The 27,197-nt window shown below is 44.9% G+C and overlaps 2 protein-coding genes across 4 annotated transcripts in view; both read right to left on the reverse strand.

Moving 5' to 3' along the window:
* Positions 1 to 156: 156 nt before the first annotated feature.
* LOC144513775 (uncharacterized) lies at positions 157 to 6,569 on the reverse strand. Of its 3 annotated transcripts, XM_078244957.1 has the most exons (10): positions 6,505 to 6,569; positions 5,728 to 5,810; positions 5,240 to 5,428; positions 4,996 to 5,111; positions 3,972 to 4,241; positions 2,895 to 3,846; positions 1,696 to 1,906; positions 1,379 to 1,432; positions 1,108 to 1,158; positions 157 to 1,026 (listed from the first exon to the last, which is right to left on the reverse strand). In XM_078244957.1, exons 2-10 carry the CDS (start codon positions 5,806 to 5,808, stop codon positions 632 to 634), a joined length of 2,319 nt encoding a protein of 772 aa, XP_078101083.1. In that variant the 5' UTR covers positions 5,809 to 5,810; positions 6,505 to 6,569; the 3' UTR covers positions 157 to 631. The 3 variants fall into 3 exon arrangements, with proteins under 3 accessions (XP_078101083.1, XP_078101085.1, XP_078101084.1); XM_078244959.1 differs by lacking the exons at positions 157 to 1,026; positions 1,108 to 1,158 and adding an exon at positions 1,179 to 1,297; XM_078244958.1 differs by lacking the exons at positions 157 to 1,026; positions 1,108 to 1,158 and adding an exon at positions 1,179 to 1,300.
* Positions 6,570 to 17,609: 11,040 nt separating this feature from the next.
* The window catches only part of LOC144513772 (IQ motif and SEC7 domain-containing protein 1-like), a 36,774-nt gene continuing 27,186 nt past the window's right edge, over positions 17,610 to 27,197 (reverse strand). The window contains exons 16-20 of the mRNA XM_078244954.1: positions 25,751 to 25,912; positions 23,050 to 23,265; positions 21,560 to 21,609; positions 17,923 to 18,803; positions 17,610 to 17,868 (exon numbers count right to left, since the gene is read on the reverse strand). Coding sequence (XP_078101080.1) covers positions 17,610 to 17,868; positions 17,923 to 18,803; positions 21,560 to 21,609; positions 23,050 to 23,265; positions 25,751 to 25,912 — 1,568 coding nt within the window. The remainder of the gene's footprint in view (positions 17,869 to 17,922; positions 18,804 to 21,559; positions 21,610 to 23,049; positions 23,266 to 25,750; positions 25,913 to 27,197) is intronic.

Here is a 27,197-nt window from a genome sequence, read left to right on the forward strand (position 1 = left end):
ATATATTTAATAAAGACTTTATTTAGCTCCAGATGGAGGATCATTTCAGAACATTTCATCCTTCAGTTTATCACTCACACACACAGACAGACACACAGACAGACACACAGACACACACACACACACACAGTAAAAGTAAAACAAACGATAATGAACTTTTGGCCAATTCAGTGGAACAACCTTCTTCCGATTTTATTTTGTAGTAACGAGAACTAAGATGCTCAGGAGAAATGTAGGGGAGTAAAAGTAAAAGATTCCAGAAATATAAATGACAAAGTAAAGTACAGATACGTGAAAATTCTACTTAATTACAGTAGCGAAGTATTTGTACTTTGTTACATTACAACACTGTATACTACAGATGTGTAGCTGAGCTCACATCATCCAATGTAAATACACATAAGATCATAGAGCCTACAAGGATTTGTATTTCAGGTTTGGTATAGATTAGTAAACATGAACAGAACCATCAAGTGACTGAAATCAAACAACCCAAACTGACTGAGACACAACTGATCAATAACTGATTAAGACAACTGTTATGGACATGTGTATGTAGAACATGTGCTGCACTTAAACAGTGTCCAACCAAGGTAGGGGTGTGTGTGTGTGTGTGTGTGTGTGTGTGCACCTAGTGGGTTTTCCCCAGGGAGGTGTTCTCCTGCACACAATGGGACAGGCTGTGTGGCTCAGCTTTGGCTCTTCCTTCCTTTGTGTAAGGGTGGTCTCTCCTGGAGCTCTTTGGAGGTCTGTGAGCTCCGAGAGCTCTTCTTCCCCCCAAAGACACCGTTGTTGGTTGCACACCAATCTCAGTGGTCGTTGGTGTGGCACGGATCCTAGTAGGCACACAGCTGGTCTTTCCGAAGGAGAACAAAGCTGACTGGACAGCACTGTCAGTTTTCATTTTTTTTAAATTGTCCACAAATGACTGAAGTGGTGCCTTGAATGTTGTGTCCTCTAGTAGTTTCTTTTTGAGGATCCCAAAAATGCCATCCAGCTCTCTCTCCAAAGACTCTGTGCCTGTGCCTGGACAGATTGAACAGCAACTGCATTGACTCTTCTGTCTGGTGTTGGATCAATGTCAGAAGTTGTGATAAGTATACTTACTGGGCCCAGCTGATGTGTGGACAGCCTCCTCTTCACCAGACCGGTGGTCATCTGGGATAAAGACAATAAGCAAGTTGTGGGTGTTGATCGTCTTCAGGCCACTAGTCTTCTGGAACACACTTTCATCATGGCCTTGACATTCCTTTGGTGGTTTATGCACCAATTTATTTTCTTTAAAGACTGAGATGATCTTCTTTTTAGAAAAAAAACATAACATTATCCATCTTGATTAAAATGTATGTGTAATGTGTGGGGGGGACTTTGTACTCACCCAACACTGACTTTGGCTCCACAGGCACAAACCAGTCATCTGGAGCGGCCCTTCCTGAACACACACACACACACACACACACACACACAGACAGACACACAGACACACACACACACACACACACACACACACACACACACACACACACACACACACACACACACACACACACAGACAGACAGACAGACAGAGACACACACAGACAGACACACAGACACACACACACACACGCGCACACACACACACACACACATTTTGTACAGTTTGCACAACTTACACACAGACTGTAGTCCACATCCCATCATGAAATCACTTACCTGAAGCTATTTCATAGCAGAGCTTCCTCAGAGGAGGTGTGCTTGTTAGTGGGAGTGTCTCACTCTCACCAAATGTTTGCTCCACTGCACCCTGGTGCTTGCAGGGCGCGCCAGTCTTGCCAACAGGGCAGGTGCAGCAGCTCAGTCCTGTATTGACGTGGTACCAGCCACCCGTTGATGCACTGGGCACCAGAAAAGTGACTTCATCCTCCTTTATTTAATGGTAAGGAGGACAAAAAATATATATTAAAGGAGTGATTGAATGCAAAACTGCCCGGCCTGTCCTCCTTCAGACCCAGACCTGTCCTCCTTCAGACCCCGACCTGTCCTCCTTCAGACCCAGACCTGTCCTCCTTCAGACCCAGACCTGTCGGGGATCGGGGAAATAAAGGCGTCTTGTCTGCGAGTCTCATTGATAGAGCCTGCGGCTGGATGGAGCTCCATCAATGAGAGCTAGCTAGCCTCCTCCTAACGAGACACCTCAAATTCATAAAAATGCATTCAATTGAAATCGGGACCATTGTTAGCGTTATAAGACCTTGGGGTAGATGTTATATAAGTGGCGTGACGAAATTCAAACTGTAAATATACTCTAGTTATGCCGGCAGCTGGCAGCCAGCCAGCCCGAGTACTCCAGTAGTCCAGTACCCAGGGAAACGGGGACTTTCACTGGGTATGGAGGTTGCCGCTGTCTCATCAGACTGTGGAGCTCCTGAAGTCCGACACGTCTTACCAAATTTGATATTAGCCATCAATTTTCTTAAAACGGCCCATATTTGAGCTTTATATAGTTGATTTCTCGCTTCAAAAAGTCTCAGAAGTGAATTTAATAATGAACTAGCCTGACAAACAACATATAACTTTGCAGTGTCTGAAATATGAGACCTGCTGTCTAGTCTCCAATGTGTTTCTATGGGGTTCGCTCAAACCAATCAGCACGCAGCTCATCTAAATATTCATGAGCAGACCATATTTGGAAGAAAAGCTCTTGTTCCAAATAGAGCCATATTCACAGGGTAGTTAAGGGACTAATGAAATAGCATTCGGGCAATTTTCAGCCCAACCAATGTCCCATCCCCTTTTAGGAGACCTTAAGGAACAGTGTGAAATACCCTATATAATCATTCTATCACCCCTTTAACATAACAATAACTGTAACTGTATGACGTACGTATGCAGACACACACATATACACTTACCCGGACAATTTTGTGGCAGTCTACATCATCACCCTTGGGGGCTGAGAGGTGTATCACCCGGTTGTTGGCAAAATCAGTGAGGCGGCGGATGTAGGATGCCTCAAAGCGAGTGGTTATGAAGTCCACCAGCTGGGTCAGGTTGTAGGCCTTCAGCCTGTGAAGGACCTTGTCTTTGACAATCCTCACGGCACTTTCAACATAGTTGTTGGTGGTGTTGCCACGCAAGCACAGTGCCCACTCCTGCCGCCTCCCATACACCTCCAGCAAGCGTTTCATGAAATTGTGTTTTGATGCCAGGGGCTCTGCAGACAGCGTGGCGTAGGCTGCAGACAGCTCTTCAGCTGTTGTGGCATACACAAGACCTCTGAATCCATTTAGCAGCTGTGGGCGTTCTTCTTTTTTTATGCCATTATGGCTGTTCCACAGCCATCTCCACATCGCCTGGAGCAGGTGAAAGGTGCTCAACATGAGGCTGGCTCCAGGGTAGACCGTGGCAAGTGCCTGTCGCAGAGCTGACCAGTCATCTGTCATGAATGCCTGTGGACCATGGTCTCCGCGCCCAAAGAATGCACCAGGTGGGAGAAGGCGTTTAAGCAGGAGGATCCCAGCGGTTAGAGTGGCTGCACTCTCTGATGTGGTGATCAGCACACCAAGAGGCAGCCCCCCTGCAGCAGAGGGGGTTAGGAAGAGAAAAAGGCGGTGGGGTTTCCTGTTGCAATTCCCTGAGGACTCCACAAAGATCATCTCTCCGCTCTGTTGCACTCTTGTGTGGACCCGCTGCATTACAGGTGTGCAAATGGCCACCACCTGCTGGCCGTCGCTGGTCTGTTCTATCTGAGCACAGACACAGCCATGTTCTTCGTTATACCTGGCAAGGCGCTCTCTGAGGTCTACGACCATCTTTTCTCCAGAAGGGGCACCATATGATTTCTGGAATATTTTTTGGTATAGCCTGTTGTAACACATAGATCACTGACACAGTGAGGGTTACAGTACATACAGAGAAAGAAAGTAAGAATGTACCCCAGTAGGTTTTTTGTAGTTTCTCCTATGTGGACACCTGTTTGATAAGCTAACCTGTAGCAGAACTGGAGGTCTGGGCAGATGGCCCGGTCTGCTGCTGCATAGACGTACTCGTCTCCCTCTTCCTCCTGCAGGTCATATTTGATGGTCTCGAGAGCAGATGAGGGAGAATGACCTTTCTCAAAGAGCTCAGTCAACCTTTCAATGGTGATGGCAGACACGTCCCTTTTCCTCAAGGCGTCGGCGCCAGCGAGGCCATGGTTGTGCTCATTCCTCCAGTTGATATACAGGAGGTAACCCTCTGCCATGTGTCGATCTGTCGACCTGTGAACGCCAGAGGAGTGGAACACTAATCATATTGAAGGACACACACATGAAAAATAAAATAAAATGATCTTACAGAGCTGACATTTATGATTTTTATATTTATAGAAATAGGACTGGAGCCTATTTTTCACGCCACACGCCAGCGTGTTGGAAGCGTTTCCAGGCAACATAGAATAGGAAAAGATGTTTATATGTCATTTAGAAACAAATACATTTAATAAATGACATTTTAGCTGTGTATATAAATATATATTACTTGTACTTTTGTTTTTGAAATTGCAGAGATATGATGAGGAAATATGTATTGCCTAAAGATATAAAAAATCTGTTCATGTTGATGGAAAGACGTGTCCTGTTTTGTTTGGCTGATTGTACACACACACACACACACACACACACACACACACACACACACACACAGTCTCTAGGTTTTGACATAAATGCAGATATAGATGTAATTTAAAAAAAATAAAATAATAATAATGATTGATTTTCTAATATTGCACCTGTCAACACAAAAGGAAATATTCTGGAGCCTATTTCACCGTCAATCCTGCAGATGTTGTCTTTGCTGTAATCAGATCAGAATATATTTATGTTTATGGGAAACATCCATGTGTCCAGACAAGACTAGCAGCAGCAGCAGCAGTCAGACACCTTTCTGGTGTTAAAGACATAGAAAACGCCACGCAGCAGAAACACCACGCTCACGCAGCCAGTGTGCAGGAGGCCTAAGACACAGTGCACATACCTTGACCTCCTGTCCTCCATGCTTCTTTTGAGGACAAGGAACAGAGTGGCAGGGCAGTTGGTGTTTCTCGAGGTTTTGCCAGATGAGTAGGTTTTATGCTGACATCTGAGATCAACCTGAACAGTAAATAGAAATTAGTAGACCTGCGTGTGGGACTCTTTTTTGTTCATGTATATTCATGCTGTATTTGAGACCCTCTGCCTGTACACTACCCTTCCACTTCCAAAAGCTCTGCAACACTTACTCTATAGACGTTGTATCGCGCTGACTCCGGATACGTTCGGGCCTTCCTCCATGTTAAAGTGGAGGAATTCTGAAACTCCTCAAGCCATTTCTCCACCTCCTCTTTAGTGGAGAGCTGCACTTTTAAATGGGCTCGAAACTCATCCTCCTTCACACACAGCAGATGTGTATATCCAGGTGGTAAGAGTTCCTGTCAGCCCAAATGTAAATCAATCAACAATCAACAGTTATTTATATAGCACTTTACAGCAACCAGCAGGTATCCAAAGTGCTTCACATCAGGAACCAAGAATAAAACAACATATCATACAATAAAAAGAATGAAACACAGAAAACAGTCAAATCAGAAAAGGTTAGGAACAGGAGGAGAGATGTAAGAGTTAATGTAAGTAAACTGTTGACCCCTTCACGGTTCATGTCACAGAAAAGGTGTCTATACAGCAAATATGATCATTTCTTTTGAAATCTTAACCATCTACTGCACCTAACCTCCAGCTCCTCCAACTGCTGCACGTTGCCAGGTGTCTGGCAGATATGGCACCATTTAATATGAGCGGCCATACTGTTCATGGCTGAAAACCAAAAAGAAGATATGTTGAAATGTCAAACCATTAGAAACCAAAGATTGTGTAAGCAACACAGTTCATCACAACAGTATGGAGGGAAGACAATACACTCCATTGTGTGTGTATGTATATATATATATATATATATATATATATATATATATATATATATATATATATATATTGGTAAACCAAGGCTAATACAGTTTGTTCTACCCATTAATGGAGTTGTATTAGCCTGTCTAGTCTCCTCAGAGGGAGAGCTGTACAGAGAATAATACGTTTAATAATATTAATGTAATGTTTAACTTCAACCAGCGAGGCCTCCCGGTCTAACTTCTTCACGGCCAGCACAACAATCCCTAAACCTGTCGAAATCAGGGCGTATATATATATATCGATATCTATATATATATATAGATATCTATATATATATACTGTCAGTACAACAGTATTGACAGTATATATACTGACAGTATATATATATATATATATATATATATATATATATATATATACTGGCGTGGCCATAGTAGGGAAGAAATATCGCGACCGACAACAGCTAACGTTAGCATTAGCTGTATGCTAACCTCCCGTTAGCTCCTCTTATTACTAGATGTTATGATGTTATGATGTTTGGTTTGTGTAAGAGCCGTTTGGCGGACAGCTGCTGAGACGTTGTTAATAACCGTTAACTCACCACATTTAGGAACTCGGGGAACAGCACACGACAAACACGGTCCGCAGTTTTAAACACCAAGAAGCACTTCCGGGTTGGGCGGAAACAGCGGACACGTCATAGCGGTAAAATAAAACAAAAAAACTTTTTATGCGAATAAATGATGCCCAAATGCTTTGACGTCACAAAATACGAATTTAGAAAAAAAAAACAATGAAATGAAGATTTAACAGCACACATATGTGTGTCTGTGTGTGTGTGTGCGCGTGCGTGTGTGTGTGTGCATGTGTGTGCGTGTGTGTGTGTGTCTGTGTGTGTGTATGTGTGCACGTGTGCGTGCGTGTGTGTGTGCATGTATGGTGGAGATGTTGTCCCAGTCTGTTGTTACCAGCTGAATGGTGGAGATGTTCTACCACTCTGTTGTTACCAGCTGAATGGTGGAGATGTTCCACCAGTCTGTTGTTACCAGCTGAATGGTGGAGATGTTCCACCAGTCTGTTGTTACCAGCTGAATGGTGATGTTCTACCACTCTGTTGTTACCAGCTGAATGGTGGAGATGTTGTCCCAGTCTGTTGTTACCAGCTGAATGGTGGAGATGTTCTACCACTCTGTTGTTACCAGCTGAATGGTGGAGATGTTCCTCCAGTCTGTTGTTACCAGCTGAATGGTGGAGATGTTCTACCACTCTGTTGTTACCAGCTGAATGGTGGAGATGTTCCACCAGTCTGTTGTTACCAGCTGAATGGTGGAGATGTTCCACCAGTCTGTTGTTACCAGCTGAATGGTGGAGATGTTCCACCAGTCTGTTGTTACCAGCTGAATGGTGGAGATGTGGACCAGTCTGTTGTTACCAGCTGAATGGTGGAGATGTTCTACCAGTCTGTTGTTACCAGCTGAATGGTGGAGATGTTCCTCCAGTCTGTTGTTACCAGCTGAATGGTGAAGATGTTGTCCCAGTCTGTTGTTACCAGCTGAATGGTGGAGATGTTCTACCAGTCTGTTGTTACCAGCTGAATGGTGGAGATGATCCACCAGTCTGTTGTTACCAGCTGAATGGTGGAGATGTTCCACCAGTCTGTTGTTACCAGCTGAATGGTGGAGATGTTCTACCAGTCTGTTGTTACCAGCTGAATGGTGGAGATGTTCTACCAGTCTGTTGTTACCAGCTGAATGGTGGGCATGTTCTACCAGTCTGTTGTGGCCAGCGCTCTGTTCTCCTCAGCCATCTGCTGGGGCAGCAGCATTGGAGCCAACAACACAAACAGACTGAACAAACTGATCAGGAAGGCTGGCTCCGTTATTGGCTGCAAACAGGACACTTTTGAAGCTGTAAAATTCTGTCTCAACTGTTTCACGAGAGGAGGAGAGGGAAAAAGTGTGCATGACTGAGCTCGTCTTGGTGTGGACATCACTACCGACATAGGTAACTACTTAGCCTCATGGTTTGTTAATCAAAGCGCCAGTAGAGCTGATGGTGACTGTGTGGAGGCAGTTCGAGAACTTATCTTCCATGCTCCACAAACAGCACCCGAACATGTCCCATACTGAGCTAGAAGGGGCACTCCTGGTGGCACTGTTGATGACAGAGTGTGCATGGGTGATAATCTCATTGTACGCAGAGGCTAGCTACCAGACGAGTTCAAAGCACGCAATCAGATTGGCGGGGGGGGGTTTGAGTCATTCTTTTCTGGTGGACAACAGTAAACAAAATTTGAATTGTATTACAAAAGCTTTTTGCCAATTACACACATGATGCGGAGAAAAGCATAGCTGAGCCAGCTGACACCGACTTCTCTGATGGGACTTCTCTTGGGACAGAATGCACTCAGTATAATATCTAATAGTGACGCCAGTCTTGAGGCCATGAGAGGAGGAGAGAACAGGAGTGATTCCAGGGCTTGCACATATTTCGTTATCTTCACGGGGGACAGAACATCTGAGCTATGACCAACTGATTAGCAGCACAGACATCATAGCGGAAGGAGGAACCTGGAGAGAATAAAGAGAGAGGGCAGAGAATAGGACGGGACCAGATTCCCGGACAGACTGTTGGCGTTATTATTTTTTTATTTTTTTATTATTAGTTTATTTGTCAGGGACAATGCAGCGCACATTATTACATACTAATTATCATAGTCAAAGCCATAACAATATGTGTAGATGTGTTGCATAAAAGGTTTCTAGCCAATTGGCTAATTTGCAACCCCAGTCCCTGGTCAAGCCTTTCTAGAAAAATAATCCAAATATAATTTTTAAAAAGAACTACATAGTGTGAGTTACACAATCATGCAGCAAATACATTGTATACTAATACATCAATCGTTAGGACGAGAAAGAACATGTCTTAAAGGGGGTCTGGTCCTTATGCATGGGTAGCTGTTTGTCATGATGCATACGTTGTATTCTGTTTGCAATATCATTTACTAAAGCTTTGTTGAATTTAACTGAGCCAATCTTGAGTATTATTTTCTGGTCTACCAGTCAACGAACACAGACATAGCTTGAGAAGTGACCAAGTGGAGTTGGAAAACACTGGCCTTTTGAGCCTGAGCAGAATCGGTCATAGCTTTTCCTTCAGGTGGAGAGGAGGTCACTGAACAAACTGTTATCTATCATGGATAACCCTGACCATCCTCTCCACCCCCCCACACTGGTCCAACATTGGAGCTTCTCTAAGAGGCTCCGACAGCTTCGATGTTGCACGGACCGCTACAAGACATCATTCCTGCCGCAGGCAACATAACTATTTAACACTTTATCTCTGAGTGTTAGATAAGACTCACAGACATCACAACTGCACTAAGTGCACCTCGCACAATAGGTTTACCTACAGCTTTATCAATACTAGTTAAACAGTTGTACATTTTTATTCCCAACTTGTATATATTTTAAATTATTTGTTCTTATATTCTATCCTATTATTATTTCATGTATATTCTCTATGTGTGATGTGTGTCTGATATTTTGCTGCTGCAACACTGGAATTGGGATCAATAAAAACCTATCAATCTATACGTCAGAGGTAACACGCCGAGGGGTTAAGTGTCTTGCTCAGGGACACGTTGGTTGATGTATCACAGTGAGAATTGAACCCAAGTCTCCCACACCAAAGGCATGGGTCATATCCACTGCTCCATCACCACCACCATATGGGTGTGTGTGTGTGTGTGTGTGTGTGCGTGTGTGAGTGTGTATGTGTGTGTGTACAATCAGCCAAGAAAAACAGGACACGTCTTTCCATCAACATGAACAGATTTTTTATATCTTTAGAGCAATAAATATTTCCACTTTTTTTCCTCATCATATCTCTGCAATTTCAAAAACAAAAGTACAAGTAATATATATTTATATACACAGCTAAAATTCTTCATACATAATTTTTAAAATAATGTCGTCTCTGTTGACATATATTTGACACGGTACTCTTACAATTTTACAAGGACTATTCCAGTCTCTCTTTGCTCTACATTATAAACATAAAGCGGTCCCTTGTGTTGTCCCTGTCGCACACAACACAGACTGCCTTCACACCGGAACAGAAGAATCTCTTCACTTGAACTATAACCAGATCTGATGTGCTTTCTTTTCTTTTTTAAATGTTCCCTGTTTTGCAGTCAGATCTGTTTCTGTCAGCGTTAACACCCAGATCTTTTGTTCCGGTGCAAACGCAGCCAGACACAAACTGCCCTCTGTGGAGCAAAGTGAGTACTCACATTGTTATTTTTCATACAACGATGGTTATGTACATTCATGTTTATAATACAGTTTCATTCAGTGCAGATACTGTAATAAATACCACATGCAAACCCATAGTGGAGAGCAGGCCCGGGCAGAAAGAAATAACTGATTTAAACTGAGCATTTAAAGAAATCTTTGCCATTTGTGTGCTATTGTATGTTCTGAAACTGCATATACTCCACGGTACTTCTGCAAACCAGCCAATACATTTCAGATTGATTTCCTGTGTGAGTATCTGTGTGTGTGTGTGTCTCTGTGTGTGTGTGTGTGTGTCAGTGTGTGTGTGTGTCTCTGTGTGTGTGTGTGTGTCAGTGTGTGTGTCTGTGTGTGTCTCTGTGTGTGTGTGTGTCAGTGTGTGTGTGTGTGTGTCTCTGTGTGTGTCAGTGTGTGTGTCTGTGTGTGTCTCTGTGTGTGTGTGTGTCAGTGTGTGTGTCTGTGTGTGTGAGTGTCTATGTGTGAGATTGATTTAACCTTTAAGTGTTTCAATGGAAATCTACTTGCAGAGACTTGCAGCAGATAGCTAATCCATCACAGAGAATTTGCCTTTAATCATTTTATTTCAACACATTAAAATATACTCCAGAATTTTAAACAAGCAACATATTGTAATTTTCTTTGCATTAAAATGGTTGTTGTTCTGCAACCAACTGTCAAATCACAAATGTCAGAGTTTTTAAAACATTCCTTATAGTGCTGCAACTAACAATTCATTTTATTGTATTTATTGTAATATATTCATATTTATTTTACTGTTAAATTTATCAATTTATTTTCTTATTATTAGTTGTTGGGATGGGGTCAAACAAACACAGGACTTTCACCCAGGAGACCGGGGTTCATGTCCCGTTGGAAAAGGAAACAGAGAGTTTTTTTAAACAAGCACACAACGCAAAATCTGAAACAAAGTCAGAACGAGTCACCAGAAGACCGAGATCATGGCTGAATGTTTGTTTGTTTGTGCAGCTTTGACTCATAATAAATGTTGACAGTGATGGATTATCTATGCAGAGATTGACACTGTAACCAAACCCTGTCCAAAGAATGGTTGGCAGGAATGTAAACTACATACACGTTGTAGTTGATAGGCTACAACATGCAAAAGCACGGTATGAAACTTTAAAATGGAAACTTTAGGGTGAGGGTGTGCTTCGTCTTGGGCATGCAGTTGGACAGGGTTAAATGTTAAGCCTGTACGAGGTAGGTTTGATCCAGTGCTCCTCGAGTTTTCAGTTTTTGTTATTTTCAAGTGTGTTTTAGGTAACGGTTTTTGCAACACAGTCTCACTCCCAGCGCGTCACAAACCGAGGCTTGGTCAGTTTCTTAAGTGTTAGTTACTGACGCAAAAAAATCTCCTTTAGCGTCTCAGACAGACCGGGGGGGATTTCAACTCATTCCAATGTAATCCTATCCGCGGAGATATTTGACGCTCTGTCAAATCTCAGATTTGTTGTAATTTTTTTATGTGCAGAGTGAAACCACTTAGTTAGGGAATGAGTAAGATTGTGGGTGGGATTTAAACATTTACATTTTAGTGACACGTGGGACAATAACGGGACATGATCCCCAGTTTCCTGGGTGAAAGTCCTGCCATACAGACACTTAACTCTAGTACCTGTATGGGACACATTCTAAACTTTAGTACCTGTGTGGGACACACTTTAAACTTTAGTGCCTGTGTGGGACACACTCTAAACTTTAGTACCTGTGTGGGACACACTCTAAACTTTAGTGCCTGTGTGGGACACACTCTAAACTTTAGTACCTGTGTGGGACACACTTTAAACTTTAGTGCCTGTGTGGGACACACTCTAAACTGTAGTGCCTGTAAGTTGGGCAGCCTTGTGCTAAATAGTGATTTGTGCATTGGTATCTGACGGTGAGAGACACTGAACAAGCATTTCTGTAGGTGTGTGCAGATACATGATGGGGACCCAACGGCCCACACTAGTTCCTAGAAGCTGTTTTTATGTGGTTTTGAAAGGTTGTTAGGTAGCAGAAGTGTTGCTTGTTGCATTAAAAGGTTGGTGAGAGGCTTTGCCGAGGCTTCGTGATGATTCATGCAGGGGTGAGTGAAATCAATTATCACAGTCTGTATTAAAAATATTAGAACCTATTAGTTGTATGTTAGTCACAGAAAATTCTTGGTTTTGTTGTAAACATATTCAAAATTAAATTAGTTTTAATACTTCCATAAGATGCCCAAATCAGAAAAAAAGAAATCATCTCACACTCATAAGCACATAACAAAATAAAAAATGCTAAAATACAAAACAGCCCAAGGAGTACGTAATGTTAGTAAAAGCTTGTCACACAACAATATTGATAATAATATCGGTAACACTCTAAAAAGTCAAAGGGGTTCTTCAGATTGAAAACAAACAGGGGACCCAAGACAGTTCCCTGAGGAACTCCGTCTATTCATTATAATCCCCAAAAACCTAGAAAACAAACAGGGGACCCATGACGGTTCCCTGAGGAACTTTGTCTATTCATTATAATCCCACGATTTTAGAAAACAAACAGGCAACCCAAGAAAGTTCCCTGAGGAACTCCGTCTATTCATTATAATCCCATGAACTTCGAAAACAAAAGGCTTCTACAAAAAACATTTAAGGGACTTTTATAGTTTTGTTTTCTCGTGAAGAACCCTGATTAACGTTTGGTTTTTAGAGCATACGTTTTGTTAAGTCAAGTAATTCTGAACCTCAAGTTACAGGTCAACGCTGTTGGCCCCGATTGGAAAAAGAACAAACTGTACAGTTAATATCTACACTTGGCGCATTCACGTAATCACATGGAAACTAAAAAAACTCATGTCATTAATGTTTGCAATCAGAACATCACAGGGATTTCCCATAATCCACCAGCTGGTAAAGTTTTACATTAGGCTGAGAAAACCTGCCACTTTGACAGGAAAGCAATAAGCACTGAGAGGTTTATTTCTAGTCGAGAAGTACAAATGGCTGGTTAAAATAGTTCAAATTGTTGAAGAACCTTCTATCAGCCATCATGGGCTACTTGCCCTGACATCCGGGGATCTCGATCAAACAGAGCGAGCGAGAAAACACTTTATAATACTGGCATGGCAGGTTTAACACAAAGTGCAAAAATAATGTGTAAAAATGAGTTTGTTCAAGAATATTTCACTCAGTGCTGCGTGATGGTAAAACATACTCTGCACTGCAGTCCCATGAGATGTTAGCGAGTCCTTTAAGATGAAGTTAGGTCCAGTGTTTTTAGGTTCCTTTGTTGGATGACGAGGAAGACGATGGCCTCAGTCTTTCAGCCAGATTTAAAATAATGCAGGAAACAATAATAAAGTGATGATTCTTATTCTGAATGGATACAATCAATCATTATATTACTGGTTTAGATGCTGAATTGTCTTTATATTCTAAGGAGGTATGTTATTTCCTAAGATCATATCATACCATCCCTCCCTCCATCTGAAGGCACCACAAGAATGAAAGTGGATTAAACTTTACCCTCAGCATTTTTTAAGAGTTCACAATAACCAACCCATTCTCACTCTGAACTCGTAAAATACGGACGTTTGGACAGTGGCTGTCAAGTGTCTGAAGTGACGAAAAAAGCATCCTTCAGCGTGTTTGTAGAATGTACTGGGGAGAGCAGCAGCTACACGGGGTTTAGAGAAGAGTATGTAAGGGGGAATTCCGCGTAGGGAGGTTGGGTGGGAGGGAGGATGGGTCAAACAACACAGGACTTTCACCCAGGAGACCGGGGATCGTGTCCCGTGTGTGTCTTTAACCGTCCCGTTATTGCCGTGTGTCATGGAAACGTAAGTCCACCCACAAGCTTTTCCTAAACCCAACCATCCCGTTCCCGCGAGCGTTTAGTTAAAGTGCGTTATATGATGCTAAAGGAGACTTTTAGCGTCAATAACGACACCTGACCAAGCGTCCGTATTTTACGAGATGGGAGAGAGAATGTGTTGCAATAACAGTTTGGACTGGGGGTGAAATTAACTATAATGTTTTTAATTAGCCAAACATGGGAGAACGAGGTTCATGTCCCATTAGAAATGAAAGGGGAACAAATGGAGCTATGTCCCGTTCTGCATCACGTGGTAACCTTCAGGAAGTGAAGTAATGTCTGATTTGAACCCAATTCCGGCACAAAATGAACCCAGGGGTTAATAACATATGTGTACCGAGTCGACTGTTCTCTGGGACATGTTGTCATGCTAATCAAATGTGTCTCTAGCTTGAAACAAGCCACAAACGCCGTGCTTGAACTATGTTACTGGTTACTGGTGTACGCCTGTACACGTGAACGCTACTGTCTTTATAATCTATCTTTGTAATAAACTGTCTGTACACTTACAAAGTTCTCAATGCTTCTGTTGACATGTAGGGACCCTCATTATGCTACCGTGGAAGTGTGGTGCTATTTTGAGCCTTGTTAGTGGTATAAAATAGTGATTTACCCTGTGGCCCGAAAGCTAGAGTTAGCAGCTAATCACTGGTTTGTGGAGCTTGTTTAAAGCTAGAGACGCATTCGATTAGCATGAAAACATGTCCCAGAGAACGGTCGACTCGGTACACGTGTTATTAACCCCTAGGTTCATTTTGTGCCGGAATTGTCCTTTAACTCAGTAGTTTTGGTGTCTAACCCTAACCAAACTGGGTCCGTTTCACGTTAACGACATTGTTAACCCTTGTGTTGTCTTTGTGTCTAATTTGACCTGTTTTCAACATTTCTATATCAGAAATATGGGTTTCATTTTAACTAGCTCATTTTGATTACCCAAAAATAACATGGATGATTCCACACAACGGCTTCGCAAGTACAACAAAATATCGTAACTCCACTTTCATTGAATTTTAGGGTGTTTTATTTCATTTTTTAGCTTTTGAAAAAAAAAAAGTTTCTAAACAGTATCCTGACTGAATGTTGACATATACCCCTCTGTGATTATCCTTCCTTTAATAGTCTAAATAATTCATAATTTCTGCTTTTGTAACTCAAGAATTAGGTATAATTTTTTATAAATGAGGTTTATTGACCATGAATTCCAAAAATAAGTGTAAAACTAGTGGTGATAAGATGGTGTTAGTGGTGTTTATACATGGTAGTGAAAAGAAGCATTAAACGTCAAAAAAGCGCCAAAAACATTTAAAAAAGCCAAAAAAGTCTAAAGGCTCTGACACACCAACCCGATAATCGGCCGTCGGACAGTCTGGCGAGGTCGGTGAGAGTCTGTTCGGTATGTTCCGTGCCGGTCGTCCGTCGGAGGAGCCGTTGGCCTTCATTTGGGCTGACCTGACATGCTGGGTCGAAGGGTCGGCAGTCAGACAATGACCCATCTGATTGGTGGAGAGCTAACCAGGAAATGACGAGCGGGATGAGCGTGACTAGAGTCTCTCAAAATCTGACGAAAATCTTTTAAACTGACTTTTGTTGATCTGAAATGAAGACAGATTCAGCAACTGCACGGCCTGTTTCTCTCTTAAAATGTTTCCAGAAACACGTTACGGTGAACTATTTTAGGACAATATGAGATCGTATTCTGAACGAGACGCCATGACAGTCTGGCTGTGAATTTCTGGAGAAACCAGACCCACGTGACGCATTCGTCCAATCAGCTGGCGGTTTTCATTTTTTGGACGACAATACAGATTAACGCCGCCTGCTGTTATGGAGACGTATTACGTCTCGTGCATGCCCAGAACGTATCCTCATGTTGGTATCACTTCGGTGTGTTTTGAGGAACCTTTTGGACCTCGGGGAGCCGACTGATCAGTCCGACTGACTTTACTGCCAATGGTCGGCCGTCGGGTTAGTGTGTCAGGGGCTTAAAACGTCAGAAAAAGTGTTGATTTTCAGTTTTCAACCGGCAAGTGCATGGTTGAATGGACGACAACACAAGGGTTAAAACAGCGACCCGTGTTCTGAATCGAGCGTCTGAGGAGAGAGGGTGTTGTTTATGATACATATGATCCACGTAGTTATGGAACTTTTGTTAGCACAATTTAGATTTTCTAGACTTAATATATAACCTTTTACATTTCCCACCCAGTTCATTAAACATTTCCAGGGATTATAAATTACATTATAGGCAGATCTTGTTTAATGTGACCTGAAATAACTCTTTTTAGGACTTTTTTTTCAGCTCCCTGGCTTTATCAAAGGCAGACGAGCCCGTGAACCAATAGACTCTATTTCCCAGACTACACCCTGTTTGGCACCTTTCAGCGTAATCTCCCGGCAACACAGAGGGACGCATACAATACGGAGCATGACATACAAGTTGACATATAATTTCTCAGAAATTCAGGCTTTTACTTATATGCTGGGACACTTGCAGGGGAGAACTCACTCAAATAATAATAATAAAAGAATATGTTGTTTGGAAAATTCAGTGTCAAATGTCAACCATTCTCATTTTTAAGTCCCAATCCGAAACAAGGCTGTAGCACCCCCTGCTGAAACCCTGTAATCCACAAACACTAAAGGCTTTTAGTCAAAACACAAACATACAAAGACACCTGTATAGTATTTGTTACGATGGCTTATTTAAAGTTTTAAAAAAAGTTTATTGTAGAAAGTAAAGTCTTCGGTAACCTTCACTAATGCACTTTTTATGGTCAAATAAATGCTGGATTGGGGCTTTAAATCACAACACATCCCCCCCCCTCCCCCTGCATATCAAGTTTTAAAGACACACCGACACTTGCTAGCTATTGCACAGGTCATGCACGCCTGTCTAAGACACAGAAACTGCACCATATCAATGCTAACCGCAGGGCTCAGCAGCCAAAACTATGGTACAAGTGCTTTTTGTGCGGAAAACAAAGTGGTGCAAGACTAGTGTGATTTTTGGAATATAGTAAAAGGACTCGTTGTGTTCTCAGGCTTCCTAAAAACCTGAACTGTCCCATCAAATGATCCCGTACGGCATCGAGCGCTAGCTAACCCTCATGTTGAAGTCACAGGCACTGTTCCCTTCATGTCTGGTCCCTGAACCGTCTGTCCACCGAGTCGGACTCACAATTAGACACAAACACTTCCAGTCAGGACAGAACTACAAACATGTCCTCCGGAGACGCAGGCTGCTGCTCAGGGGAAGATGGAGGAGGTTCTCACCGAGACGGTGTTTGAAGTTCCTTCAGCTTCGGTCGGTTGCGTTCTCGTTGCTGGTCGCTCGGTCTCTGTGGGTGAAAGCGTCTCTACCTGCGGGGGAAGTGGATGTGGAAATAACACAGACTGAGTAGTTTTCTCTTCCCCGCTCTCAGCGCCCTCTTCCTCACTAAGCGGCCATTTTGATTCACCTGCGTGAGCCTTCCTCCTCCTCCTCCCCTCCTCCTCCTCGCCCCCCGGTGGCTCACTGCCGGGTGGCGGACCGCCGTCCTTGGCTTCTGCCTCCTCATACGACCGTGCTGATCCGGCTGACGGGTTTGGATTTGCCCCCTTGGCCTCCCGCGGCCCCCGGGTGCAGGGAGGCCGCGGCGCTGGACGGCGGAGGCAGCGGGGAGTGGGGGGGCGGGGGAGGGATGGAGGAGATCAGCGGGTACTGCGGCGCGTAGGGCTGCGGAGGCGTCTGCGTGACGAGGCGCGCCGATGGCGTCTGTGGAGGCGGCGTGGAGAAGATGAAGTGGGTGGAGGGGGAGGCGGAGGGGGAGGGGCTGAGAGGGGAGTGTGTGTGCACGCCGTGGTTGTGAGAGTGTGTGTGAGCGTGCGGGTGTGGCTGCGAGTGCGAGATGGTCAGTGGCAGCTTTCCGCCTCCACCCGGCCGGCCCGCCGCGGGGTGCGAGTGGTAGAGTCCGTGCGGAGTAGTGGGGGTGACGGGGGAGTGCGGGGACAGCGGCGGTGGCGTGATGAAGCCCAGGTTGTAGCGTGGCTGCTGCCCGGCGCAGTGTTGCATCCTCTGCGAGGCGCCGCAACTGGACGGGCCCTGCCGGCGGGGCGGCGCTGAGAACCTGTGCGCCAGGGCGGCGTGGTGCTGCGGGATGCTCTGTACGTGGTAGCGGTGGTGGTGGTGGTAGGGGGGGGGCGGCGTCTGCTGCTGCTGGTGCCCAGTAACACTGACTCCGCCTCCTCCACTGTTGCCGTGGCAATACTGAGCGTGCAGAGCCTGGAGCTTGGACGGCCCTCCCAAGTCCGACTGGGCGAGGTTTGGCGAAGGGGAGGGGCATGGGGAAGGGGAGGAGGGGTGGGGGATGGGAGGGGCGGGCGCGGGATAGTGGGGGGGTGATGAGATCATCAGGGGACTCGGCGGACCCTGTGGAGTCGGTGACGTCATCGTCAGAGGACCGGGAACTTTGCCACGGCGGCTGCCGAAGAAGTTCCCCAGCAGGCCGCTGCCAGTCGGGCCCCCCCCACCTGCCATCCCTCCTCCTCCCCCAGCCCCTCCCCCGCTCACGAGCGGGGAGGTGGCGACCCCCCCCTGGGTGTGACAGAGCCCCGGCCCACCCCCCACCCCTGTACCGGGGCTCTGAGTAGGGCGGTGAGGCCGGTAGGCTGCTGGAGACGAGGGGACCATTATGGGGCTGTAGGACAGCGCTGCAGCCAGCAGGGGGCGCTGCTGCTGGTGAGGCCGAGGGCTGCTAATGATCGAACCCTGAGAGGAGGAGGAGGAGAACAGAGAGAGGATGAGGAGGAGAACCAGACCATCAGTTAGTGCCCACCACAGACTGTATATAAAGATGGAGGATGTGCGGTGAAACCAGAAACAGGCGCTGCCATTTTGTGAACTGAACAAAGTAAACTGAACTTTCACACCTGCCTTGTTTAGTTCGGTTGAATCTGACTAGAGTTGGTTTGCTCCGCCTGTTCATTTGGGCAGCTGTGAGAACGCAGCAATCACACTGCACCAAGCACACTGAGACCTCAATCCAAGTCTGGAGAGAACGTGATCCGACCTCAAACCGCACAAACTATATAACCTCCTCCAGTCTGAGCTGATGTCTCCTGTAGTCAGGTGTGTTCAGCAGTCTGAGCTGATGTCTCCTGTAGTCAGGTGTGTCCAGCAGTCTGAGCTGATGTCTCCTGTAGTCAGGTGTGTTCAGCAGTCTGAGCTGATGTCTCCTGTAGTCAGGTGTGTTCAGCAGTCTGAGCTGATGTCTCCTGTAGTCAGGTGTGTTCAGCAGTCTGAGCTGATGTCTCCTGTAGTCAGGTGTGTTCAGCAGTCTGAGCTGATGTCTCCTGTAGTCAGGTGTGTTCAGCAGTCTGAGCTGATGTCTCCTGTAGTCAGGTGTGTTCAGCAGTCTGAGCTGATGTCTCCTGTAGTCAGGTGTGTTCAGCAGTCTGAGCTGATGTCTCCTGTAGTCAGGTGTGTTCAGCAGTCTGAGCTGATGTCTCCTGTAGTCAGGTGTGTTCAGCAGTCTGAGCTGATGTCTCCTGTAGTCAGGTGTGTCCAGCAGTCTGAGCTGATGTCTCCTGTAGTCAGGTGTGTCCAGCAGTCTGAGCTGATGTCTCCTGTAGTCAGGTGTGTCCAGCAGTCTGAGCTGATGTCTCCTGTAGTCAGGTGTGTTCAGCAGTCTGAGCTGATGTCTCCTGTAGTCAGGTGTGTCCAGCAGTCTGAGCTGATGTCTCCTGTAGTCAAGTGTGTTCAGCAGTCTGACCTAGTGTCTCCTGTAGTCAGGTGTGTTCAGCAGTCTGAGCTGATGTCCTGTAGTCAGGTGTGTTCATCAGTCTGAGCTGATGTCTCCTGTAGTCAGGTGTGTTCAGCAGTCTGAGCTGATGTCTCCTGTAGTCAGGTGTGTTCAGCAGTCTGAGCTGATGTCTCCTGTAGTCAGGTGGGTCCAGCAGTCTGAGCTGATGTCTCCTGTAGTCAGGTGGGTCCAGCAGTCTGAGCTGATGTCTCCTGTAGTCAGGTGTGTTCATCAGTCTGAGCTGATGTCTCCTGTAGTCAGGTGTGTTCAGCAGTCTGAGCTAGTGTCTCCTGTAGTCAGGTGTGTTCAGCAGTCTGTGATGCGGCAGAGCAGCAAACTGAAGCAGCTTCAATGTTTCTCTGTCAGAAACAGACTGCAGTCAAGCTCGCCGCCTGTCCCTCACATCTCCGTGGTCAAACCAGCCGTCTCTAAAGTTGAAGACAGACAGACCGGCAGAGCAGAGCGAAGTCTCGGTGAGCAGAGCAGACGTAGTAATGTCACTCGCCAAACAATGTCTGATTATTTAAACGACATGAGCTGGTTTGACCACGGAGACGTCCAGGACACAGGAGCTTCTTCTTGTATTTACTTTCCTGCTCCCGCCCCCCAGACACATCCGACCAATAAGAGGAGGGAACGCTCTAGCGTGATTTGTAATGACACATTTGGTACGCTTGGATTTTTCAAGGTGTGAAACCAAACCGAACCGAAACAAGTTTACAAACTCATCAACTGATTCAGAACCAAAGCAAAGCAACTACAGGTGTGAAAACGCCCTCAACTGAACTGAACTGAAATGAACTGAACTAAACTCAACCAACTGAACTGCTTGAAAGATGTACATCCTGAACTCGTCTCTGCAGTGAACTGTGTGACTTGTTGTCGATGAGTTAATCGAGCAGATTTCAGGACAGGAGAAGAAGAATGAGGGAAGGGACGTCCGGTGCTTACGACATAAAGGCTATGTCCAGACTGCAGGCAAAAGTGGCCCAAATTGGATTGGGGTCAAGTGACCAGGTCAGACGTCTTCAGAAGTAGTGTGAACACTCAAATCAGATGTAGACCCCTTCCATATGTGGTCCTGAATCAGACTCAGGTCTGATTTGTTTCAATGCAGCCGCAGTGTGAACAACAAAGGAGGATTTGATGCGACTTTTATGTCAATCTACATCAACATTTGTCCCAATGATGCTCCAGTGGGAGTTAGTCCTAGACACAGACAGTAACATTAAAAACTAGACTAGGCCTACAACAGTGATGGAGCAAGTCAATGGAGGGAGAGGGAGGTGTTAGACCTCATTAGTGTCTGCTCATTAATGTTACGGCTGCCATTACACAAACATTTTTTCCTCCATAACCTCCCCAACGTTAGTGCAGCAGCGTGCTGCGTCTGATGTCATTGTTATTGGTCTTTTGATCATGCGAGTCAGTTCGAAACCGCAAACAGTTCACACTGGAATCTGATATATGCCACATTTTAAAAGGTCATGTGATCAACCAAACAAAAAATCAGATCTGAGCAAAAAATCTGAATTAAGCATTAAGACTTGCGGTGTGAACGTAGCCTAATAACTGCAACATCACTGTTTGATTTGGTTCTCCAGACGAAACATGAAACGTGACACAACATTCAGACGAACATTATGAGACAAACATGCTGCGGCGGCGTGCAGGGAGGTCCCAGCATGCATCATGCTTTAGGCCCCGCCTCCGGCAAACTTACTTCAATGGTACTGTCCAATGACCCGACACTGTTCCTACGACCTCGCTTCCCTGTCACCCAATCAGAATGAGGCAGAGTTTTAATCCCATAAAACCACAAACTTATTTTTACATTTCTGTTGTCGTACCGATGAAACAAACATGCTTTATGCTAAGCTAGGCTAACCCCGTCCTGAGTGCAGATCCTTATCACACGCACACATGCATGCACACACACACACACACACACACACGCGCGCGCGCACACACACACACACACACACACACACACACACACACACACACACACACACACACACACACAACATGATGTGCACCAGTGTTGATATGATAATATATAAATATATCTTGTTATTAGTATCTGTGTCTTGGTAAGTAGTAATGTTATATTCCGTGTGTTGTATGTTCCTGCAGCTGTCCAGCAGTGGGAGACAGAACACCGTCTAACGGTATTATTTCACATTTCATCACATTTCATCAGTTGCATAACAGACGCAGGTTTGCTCTGAGTCAGTGAGTCATAAGAACTGACTGCAGAAAACAGAAACAGAATCTCAGTCACGTCTCACAAACTAAATAGTGTTGAAACAGTCCTGTACCCCTTTATCTAACTATCCTAACCTTAACCTGCTTTCAACATCTGGCTTTCTTTTAAACAGCTTTATATATAACCAAACCTTTTTTTAAGGAGGTTTTTAACTGTTTTATCCACACCAGTGGTCCCCTTGTGCTTGTGCCCCTCGTTTGAACCCAAACCTAACCCCATTACTATTTCAACCTTTAGCTAACTCTTTCAAGTGGTAGCTAACTATTTTAGTGTGCTATTTTAGTTAACTATTGCAGCCGTTAGATAATATTTCAACTATTAGCTATTTAAACCGTTTCTCCATAACTTCTAGCTAATCATTGCTCAAATCCAATCATAATTTCTAACTTTCAAATTAGTTGAGCTACTCTACGATCTCTCCACGTACCCCCTGGTACCTACAAAAGTACCCCCTGGTACCTGTAGCACCCCCTGGTACCTGTAGCACACCCTGGTACCTGTAGAAGTACCCCCTGGTACCTGTAGCACCCCCTGGTACCTGTAGTACCCCCTGGTACCTGTAGAAGTACCCCCTGGTACCTGTAGCACCCCCTGGTACCTGTAGAAGTACCCCCTGGTACCTGTAGTACCCCCTGGTACCTACAGAAGTACCCCCTGGTACCTGCAGAAGTACCCCCTGGTACCTGTAGTACCCCTTGGTACCTGCAGAAGTACCCCCTGGTACCTATAGTACCCCCTGGTACCTTTAGTACCCCCTGGTACCTGTAGAAGTACCGCCTGGTACCTGCAGAGGTACCCCCTGGTACCTGTAGAAGTACCCCCTGGTACCTGTAGTACACCCTAGTACCTGTAGAAGTACCCCCTGGTACCTGCAGAGGTACCCCCTGCGTACCGAGTACCCTAGTTGGGATCCCCCTCCCCCTGAAGCCCCCCCACCAGTTTACCTGTTTCTGAGAGGTCTCTCAGTGACGAGCTGAGTGCCGTGCGTTTGAGTCCGTCCACCGAGGCGTATGTGTCGTCGAGGCTCGGCCTACCCAGAGTGCCGTTCACCACCTCGCCTGTCATGGCACAGACGTTGGAGCCCGGCGTCCCCCCGCCTCCGGGTCCTCCCCCCGCCAACACACCTGGACGCATCACACCTTTCTGCTTCTCCAGCTCGGCTGCAGGGAGGAGAGACGGTCAAACAGCGGCCATCATCACCAGAGAGATCCTGTTAGATCACTACTAACCCTGAACAGGGGGAGGGGGGGCATGGGATTTCCCCCTTTCTGGTCTACAGTGCCTTGCAAAAGTATTCACCCCCCTTGGCATTTTTCGTGTTTTGTTGCCTCACAACCTGGAATCAACATGGATTGTTTGAGGATTTGCATCATTTAATTTACAGAACATGCCCATAACTTTGAAGATGTTTTTTTTTTATTTTTTTTATTGTGAAGCAAACAACAAATAGGACAAAATAACAGAAAAAGTCAATGTGCATAACTATTCACCCCCCTAAAGTCAATACTTTGTAGAGCCACCTTTTGTGGCAGCTCCAAGTGGCTTTGGATAAGTCTCTATGAGCTTGTCACATCTTACCACTGGGACCTGCTCCAGCTCCTTCAAGTTGGATGGTTTGTGCTTGTGAACAGCAATCTTTAAGTCTGACCACAGATTTTCTATTGGATTGAGGTCTGGGCTTTGACTAGGCCATTCCAACACATTTACGCGTTTCCCCTTAAACCACTCAAGTGTTGCCTTAGCAGTGTGTTTGGGGTCATTGTCCCGCTGGAAGGTGAACCTCCGTCCTAGCCTCAAATCACACACAGAGTGGTACAGGTTTTGCTCAAGAATATCCCTGTATTTGGCACCATCCATCTTTCCCTCAACTCTGACCAGTTTCCCAGTCCTGGCTGCTGAAAACCATCCCCACAGCATGATGCTGCCCCCACCATGTTTCACTGTGGGGATGGTGTTCTTTGGGTGATGTAATGTGTTGTGTTTGTGCCAGACATAGCGTTTTCTTTGATGGCCGAAAAAAAAAGAAGTTCAATTTTAGTCTCATCAGACCAGAGCACCTTCCTCCATACATTTTGGGAGTCTCCCACATGCCTTTTCGCAAACTCAAAACGTGCCATTTAGTTTTTTGCTGAAAGTAATGGCTTTCTTCTGGCCACTCTGCCATAAAGCCCAACTCTATGGAGCGTACGGCTTATTGTCGTCCTATGTACGGATACTCCAGTCTCTGCTGTGGAACTCTGCAGCTCCTCCAGGGTTACCTTAGGTCTCTGTGCTGCCTCTCTGATTAATGCCCTCCTTGCCCGGTCTGTGAGTTTTGGTGGGTGGCCGTCTCTTGGCAGGTTTGCTGTTGTGCCATGTTCTTTCTATTTGGTTATGATAGATTTGATGGTGCTCCTGGGGATCATCAAAGATTTGGATATTTTTTTATAACCTAACCCTGACTTGTACTTCTCAACAACATTGTCCCTTACTTGTTTGGAGAGTTCCTTGGTCTTCCTGGCAGTGTTTGGTTAGTGGTGCCTCTTGCTTATGTGTTGAAGCCTCTGGGGCCTTTTAATAAAGGTGTGTATATGTAACGACAGATCATGTGACACTTAGATTGCACACAGGTGGACATCATTTCACTTATTATGTGACTTCTGAAGGTAATTGGTTGCACCAGAGCTTTTTATGGGCTTCGTAATAAAGGAGGTGAATACATACGCACATGCCAATTTTCAGTTTTTTATTTCTTAAAAATAGTTTTATGTATATATTTTTCTCATTTCACTTCACCAACTTAGACTATTGTGTTCTGATCCATCACATACAATTCAGATTAAAAAAACAGTGAACTAAAGGCTGTAATGTAACAAAATAGGTAAAAAGCCAAGGGGGTGAATACTTTTGCAAGGCACTGTACATATTCCTGCCTCTGCTGAATTAATTAATCCTGTCCTGTTTGTTATTTTGTTTGTATGAAAAAGAAGCACCGTTATAACTTTATAACTTTATATTTTGAGATGAAGCTTCATAATAAAAATATTTGAAACATAAAATGTACCTGAGTTCATGAATATGTTGAATATTCCTACAGACATTCATGTATTCTTCTGCTGTATCATGTTATTATCAGCTGTATCATGTTATTATCATGTTATTATCATGTCATTATCATGTTATCAGCTGTATCAAGTTATTATCATGTCATTATCATGTTATTATCAGCTGTATCGTGTTATTATCAGCTGTATCATGTTATTATCATGTTATCAGCTGTATCATGTTATTATCATGTTATTATCAGCTGTATCATGTGTTATTGATGCCGCTGTTTGCAGAACGTTATTGTTCAGCAGTGTGGACGCTCACATGGTTATGGTTACGGTTACTGGTTATATACGGGCCATAACGCTACTACTACACTACGACTTCTTTACTTTACCGCCAGCACGGGTACTGAAGCTGCTATTGTGGTTTCCTACTACTCCTACTACTACTACTACTACTCCTACTCCTACTACTACTACTGCTACTAGTACTAGTACTACTACTACTCCTACTCCTACTACTACTATGTAATACTTGGGGTGAAGTTTCCACTGTTTAGTCAGTACTTTTAGCCAACTATTTCAGCAGATGAGCTGCTCCGGTGAGGACACTCACACTCGACGCGGTACTTCTCCATGTCCTGGACCTCAGCAATGCTCTCTCGCAGGTCCGACGTGAAGCGAGCGCGGTCCTGCTGGCTCGGCGCCGTGAAGACGATCAGCACCTTCCTCTCTCCGCCGGGGTTCGCCGACGTCAGCCGGATCCCGTGGGGGTAGTCTGAAGAAAACACACACACACACACACGCACACACACACACACACACACACACATGCACACACGCACACAAATACACACACACACACACACAGACACACACACACGCACACACGCAGTAAGTATAGATTACTAATCTCGAAGAGATGAACAGCTGACCCGTATTGTTGGCCGACAGTAGATGAGATGATTTGACAGAAAAAATAGATTTCAGCGATCTAACATGAATTTTAACATCAGATTTTGATGTCTGAGTCTCTGAATGAAAGAACCAGGGCTTTCTTTTCTTTTAAAGATTTATCGTTTATCGTTTGATACGACTCCTTTGCTTCTGTATGTTATACAGTTTAGAAAATATTATTGTGATATGACCACGAAAATAAGTTGTCACACAAACACCTTACCTTCCTCCCACATTATACAAAAACACACACACACACACACACACACACACACACACACACACACACACACACACACACACACTCCGGCAGCTGATGTAAGATTGTGCTGATGAATCATACGGACAATCTGTTCCGGTCACAGTCATCACCGCAGGACGCTGCGTCCCATTTAGCTCCAACTGGAGAACCAGAGCAGTCAACAACACAAACAACAACAACAACACATACACAACCAGCACTGCAGCTCGGAGGCGACACAAACATCAGAATAATGTCGACCTTGTAATGTGACACAATGTCATATAAAATATTAACAGAAAACAGGAGAGATTCCTTTAGCTGAAATGCTCATAAACATCTTTATTGAAAAGAGCTGAACTAACGATTGGAGCTAGAAGCTTTTTTAGTTTTTACTTTATTGGTTCATTGAATAACCCTAACCCCCGTAGGGAAATTAGGTTGCAGCAGAAATCAGGATGCAGCTACGGCCACGGCAGTTAAGTTCAGAACGTTTTCACATCATATATTTAGGAAATCCTGTGATATGCTGCTGCTACTGCTGCTGCTGCTGCTGCTGTTTCTGTCCTGACTGAGGAACATTTAAAGAAGAGGCTGGCAGACAGAGCAACATTTCTGGAATCATAGAGGAAAGTTTTTGTTGATTATTTACTAACCTGGGAAAACCCTGACCAACTTCCGGCAAATTTGAGATTTGCTCTGCAAGTCCGTCTGGCCAAGAGCCCATTCAAGCCCATTTCCAATTTTTCCAAATGGAGGCACCAATCACAACCATTGAGGCGGGCTTTACACAATGACGATAGCTTCTTGTGTACATTCAACATGGCGGCCACCGAAGCGTCGTTGCGTCAGATTGCGTCTGACT

Source organism: Sander vitreus, unplaced genomic scaffold (assembly GCF_031162955.1).
Source record: "Sander vitreus isolate 19-12246 unplaced genomic scaffold, sanVit1 ctg344_0, whole genome shotgun sequence".
Classification (NCBI taxonomy): Eukaryota; Metazoa; Chordata; class Actinopteri; order Perciformes; family Percidae; genus Sander; species Sander vitreus.

Coding starts and splice junctions, on each gene's coding strand:
- LOC144513775 (XM_078244957.1), bottom strand. CDS start 5,808: ATGAACAGTATGGCCGCTCATATTAAATGGTGCCATATCTGCCAGACA. Junction 5,112..5,239: donor CGCGATACAACGTCTATAGA/GTAAGTGTTGCA, acceptor TTTACTGTTCAG/GTTGATCTCAGATGTCAGCA. Junction 3,847..3,971: donor GACCTCCAGTTCTGCTACAG/GTTAGCTTATCA, acceptor GTGTTACAACAG/GCTATACCAAAAAATATTCC.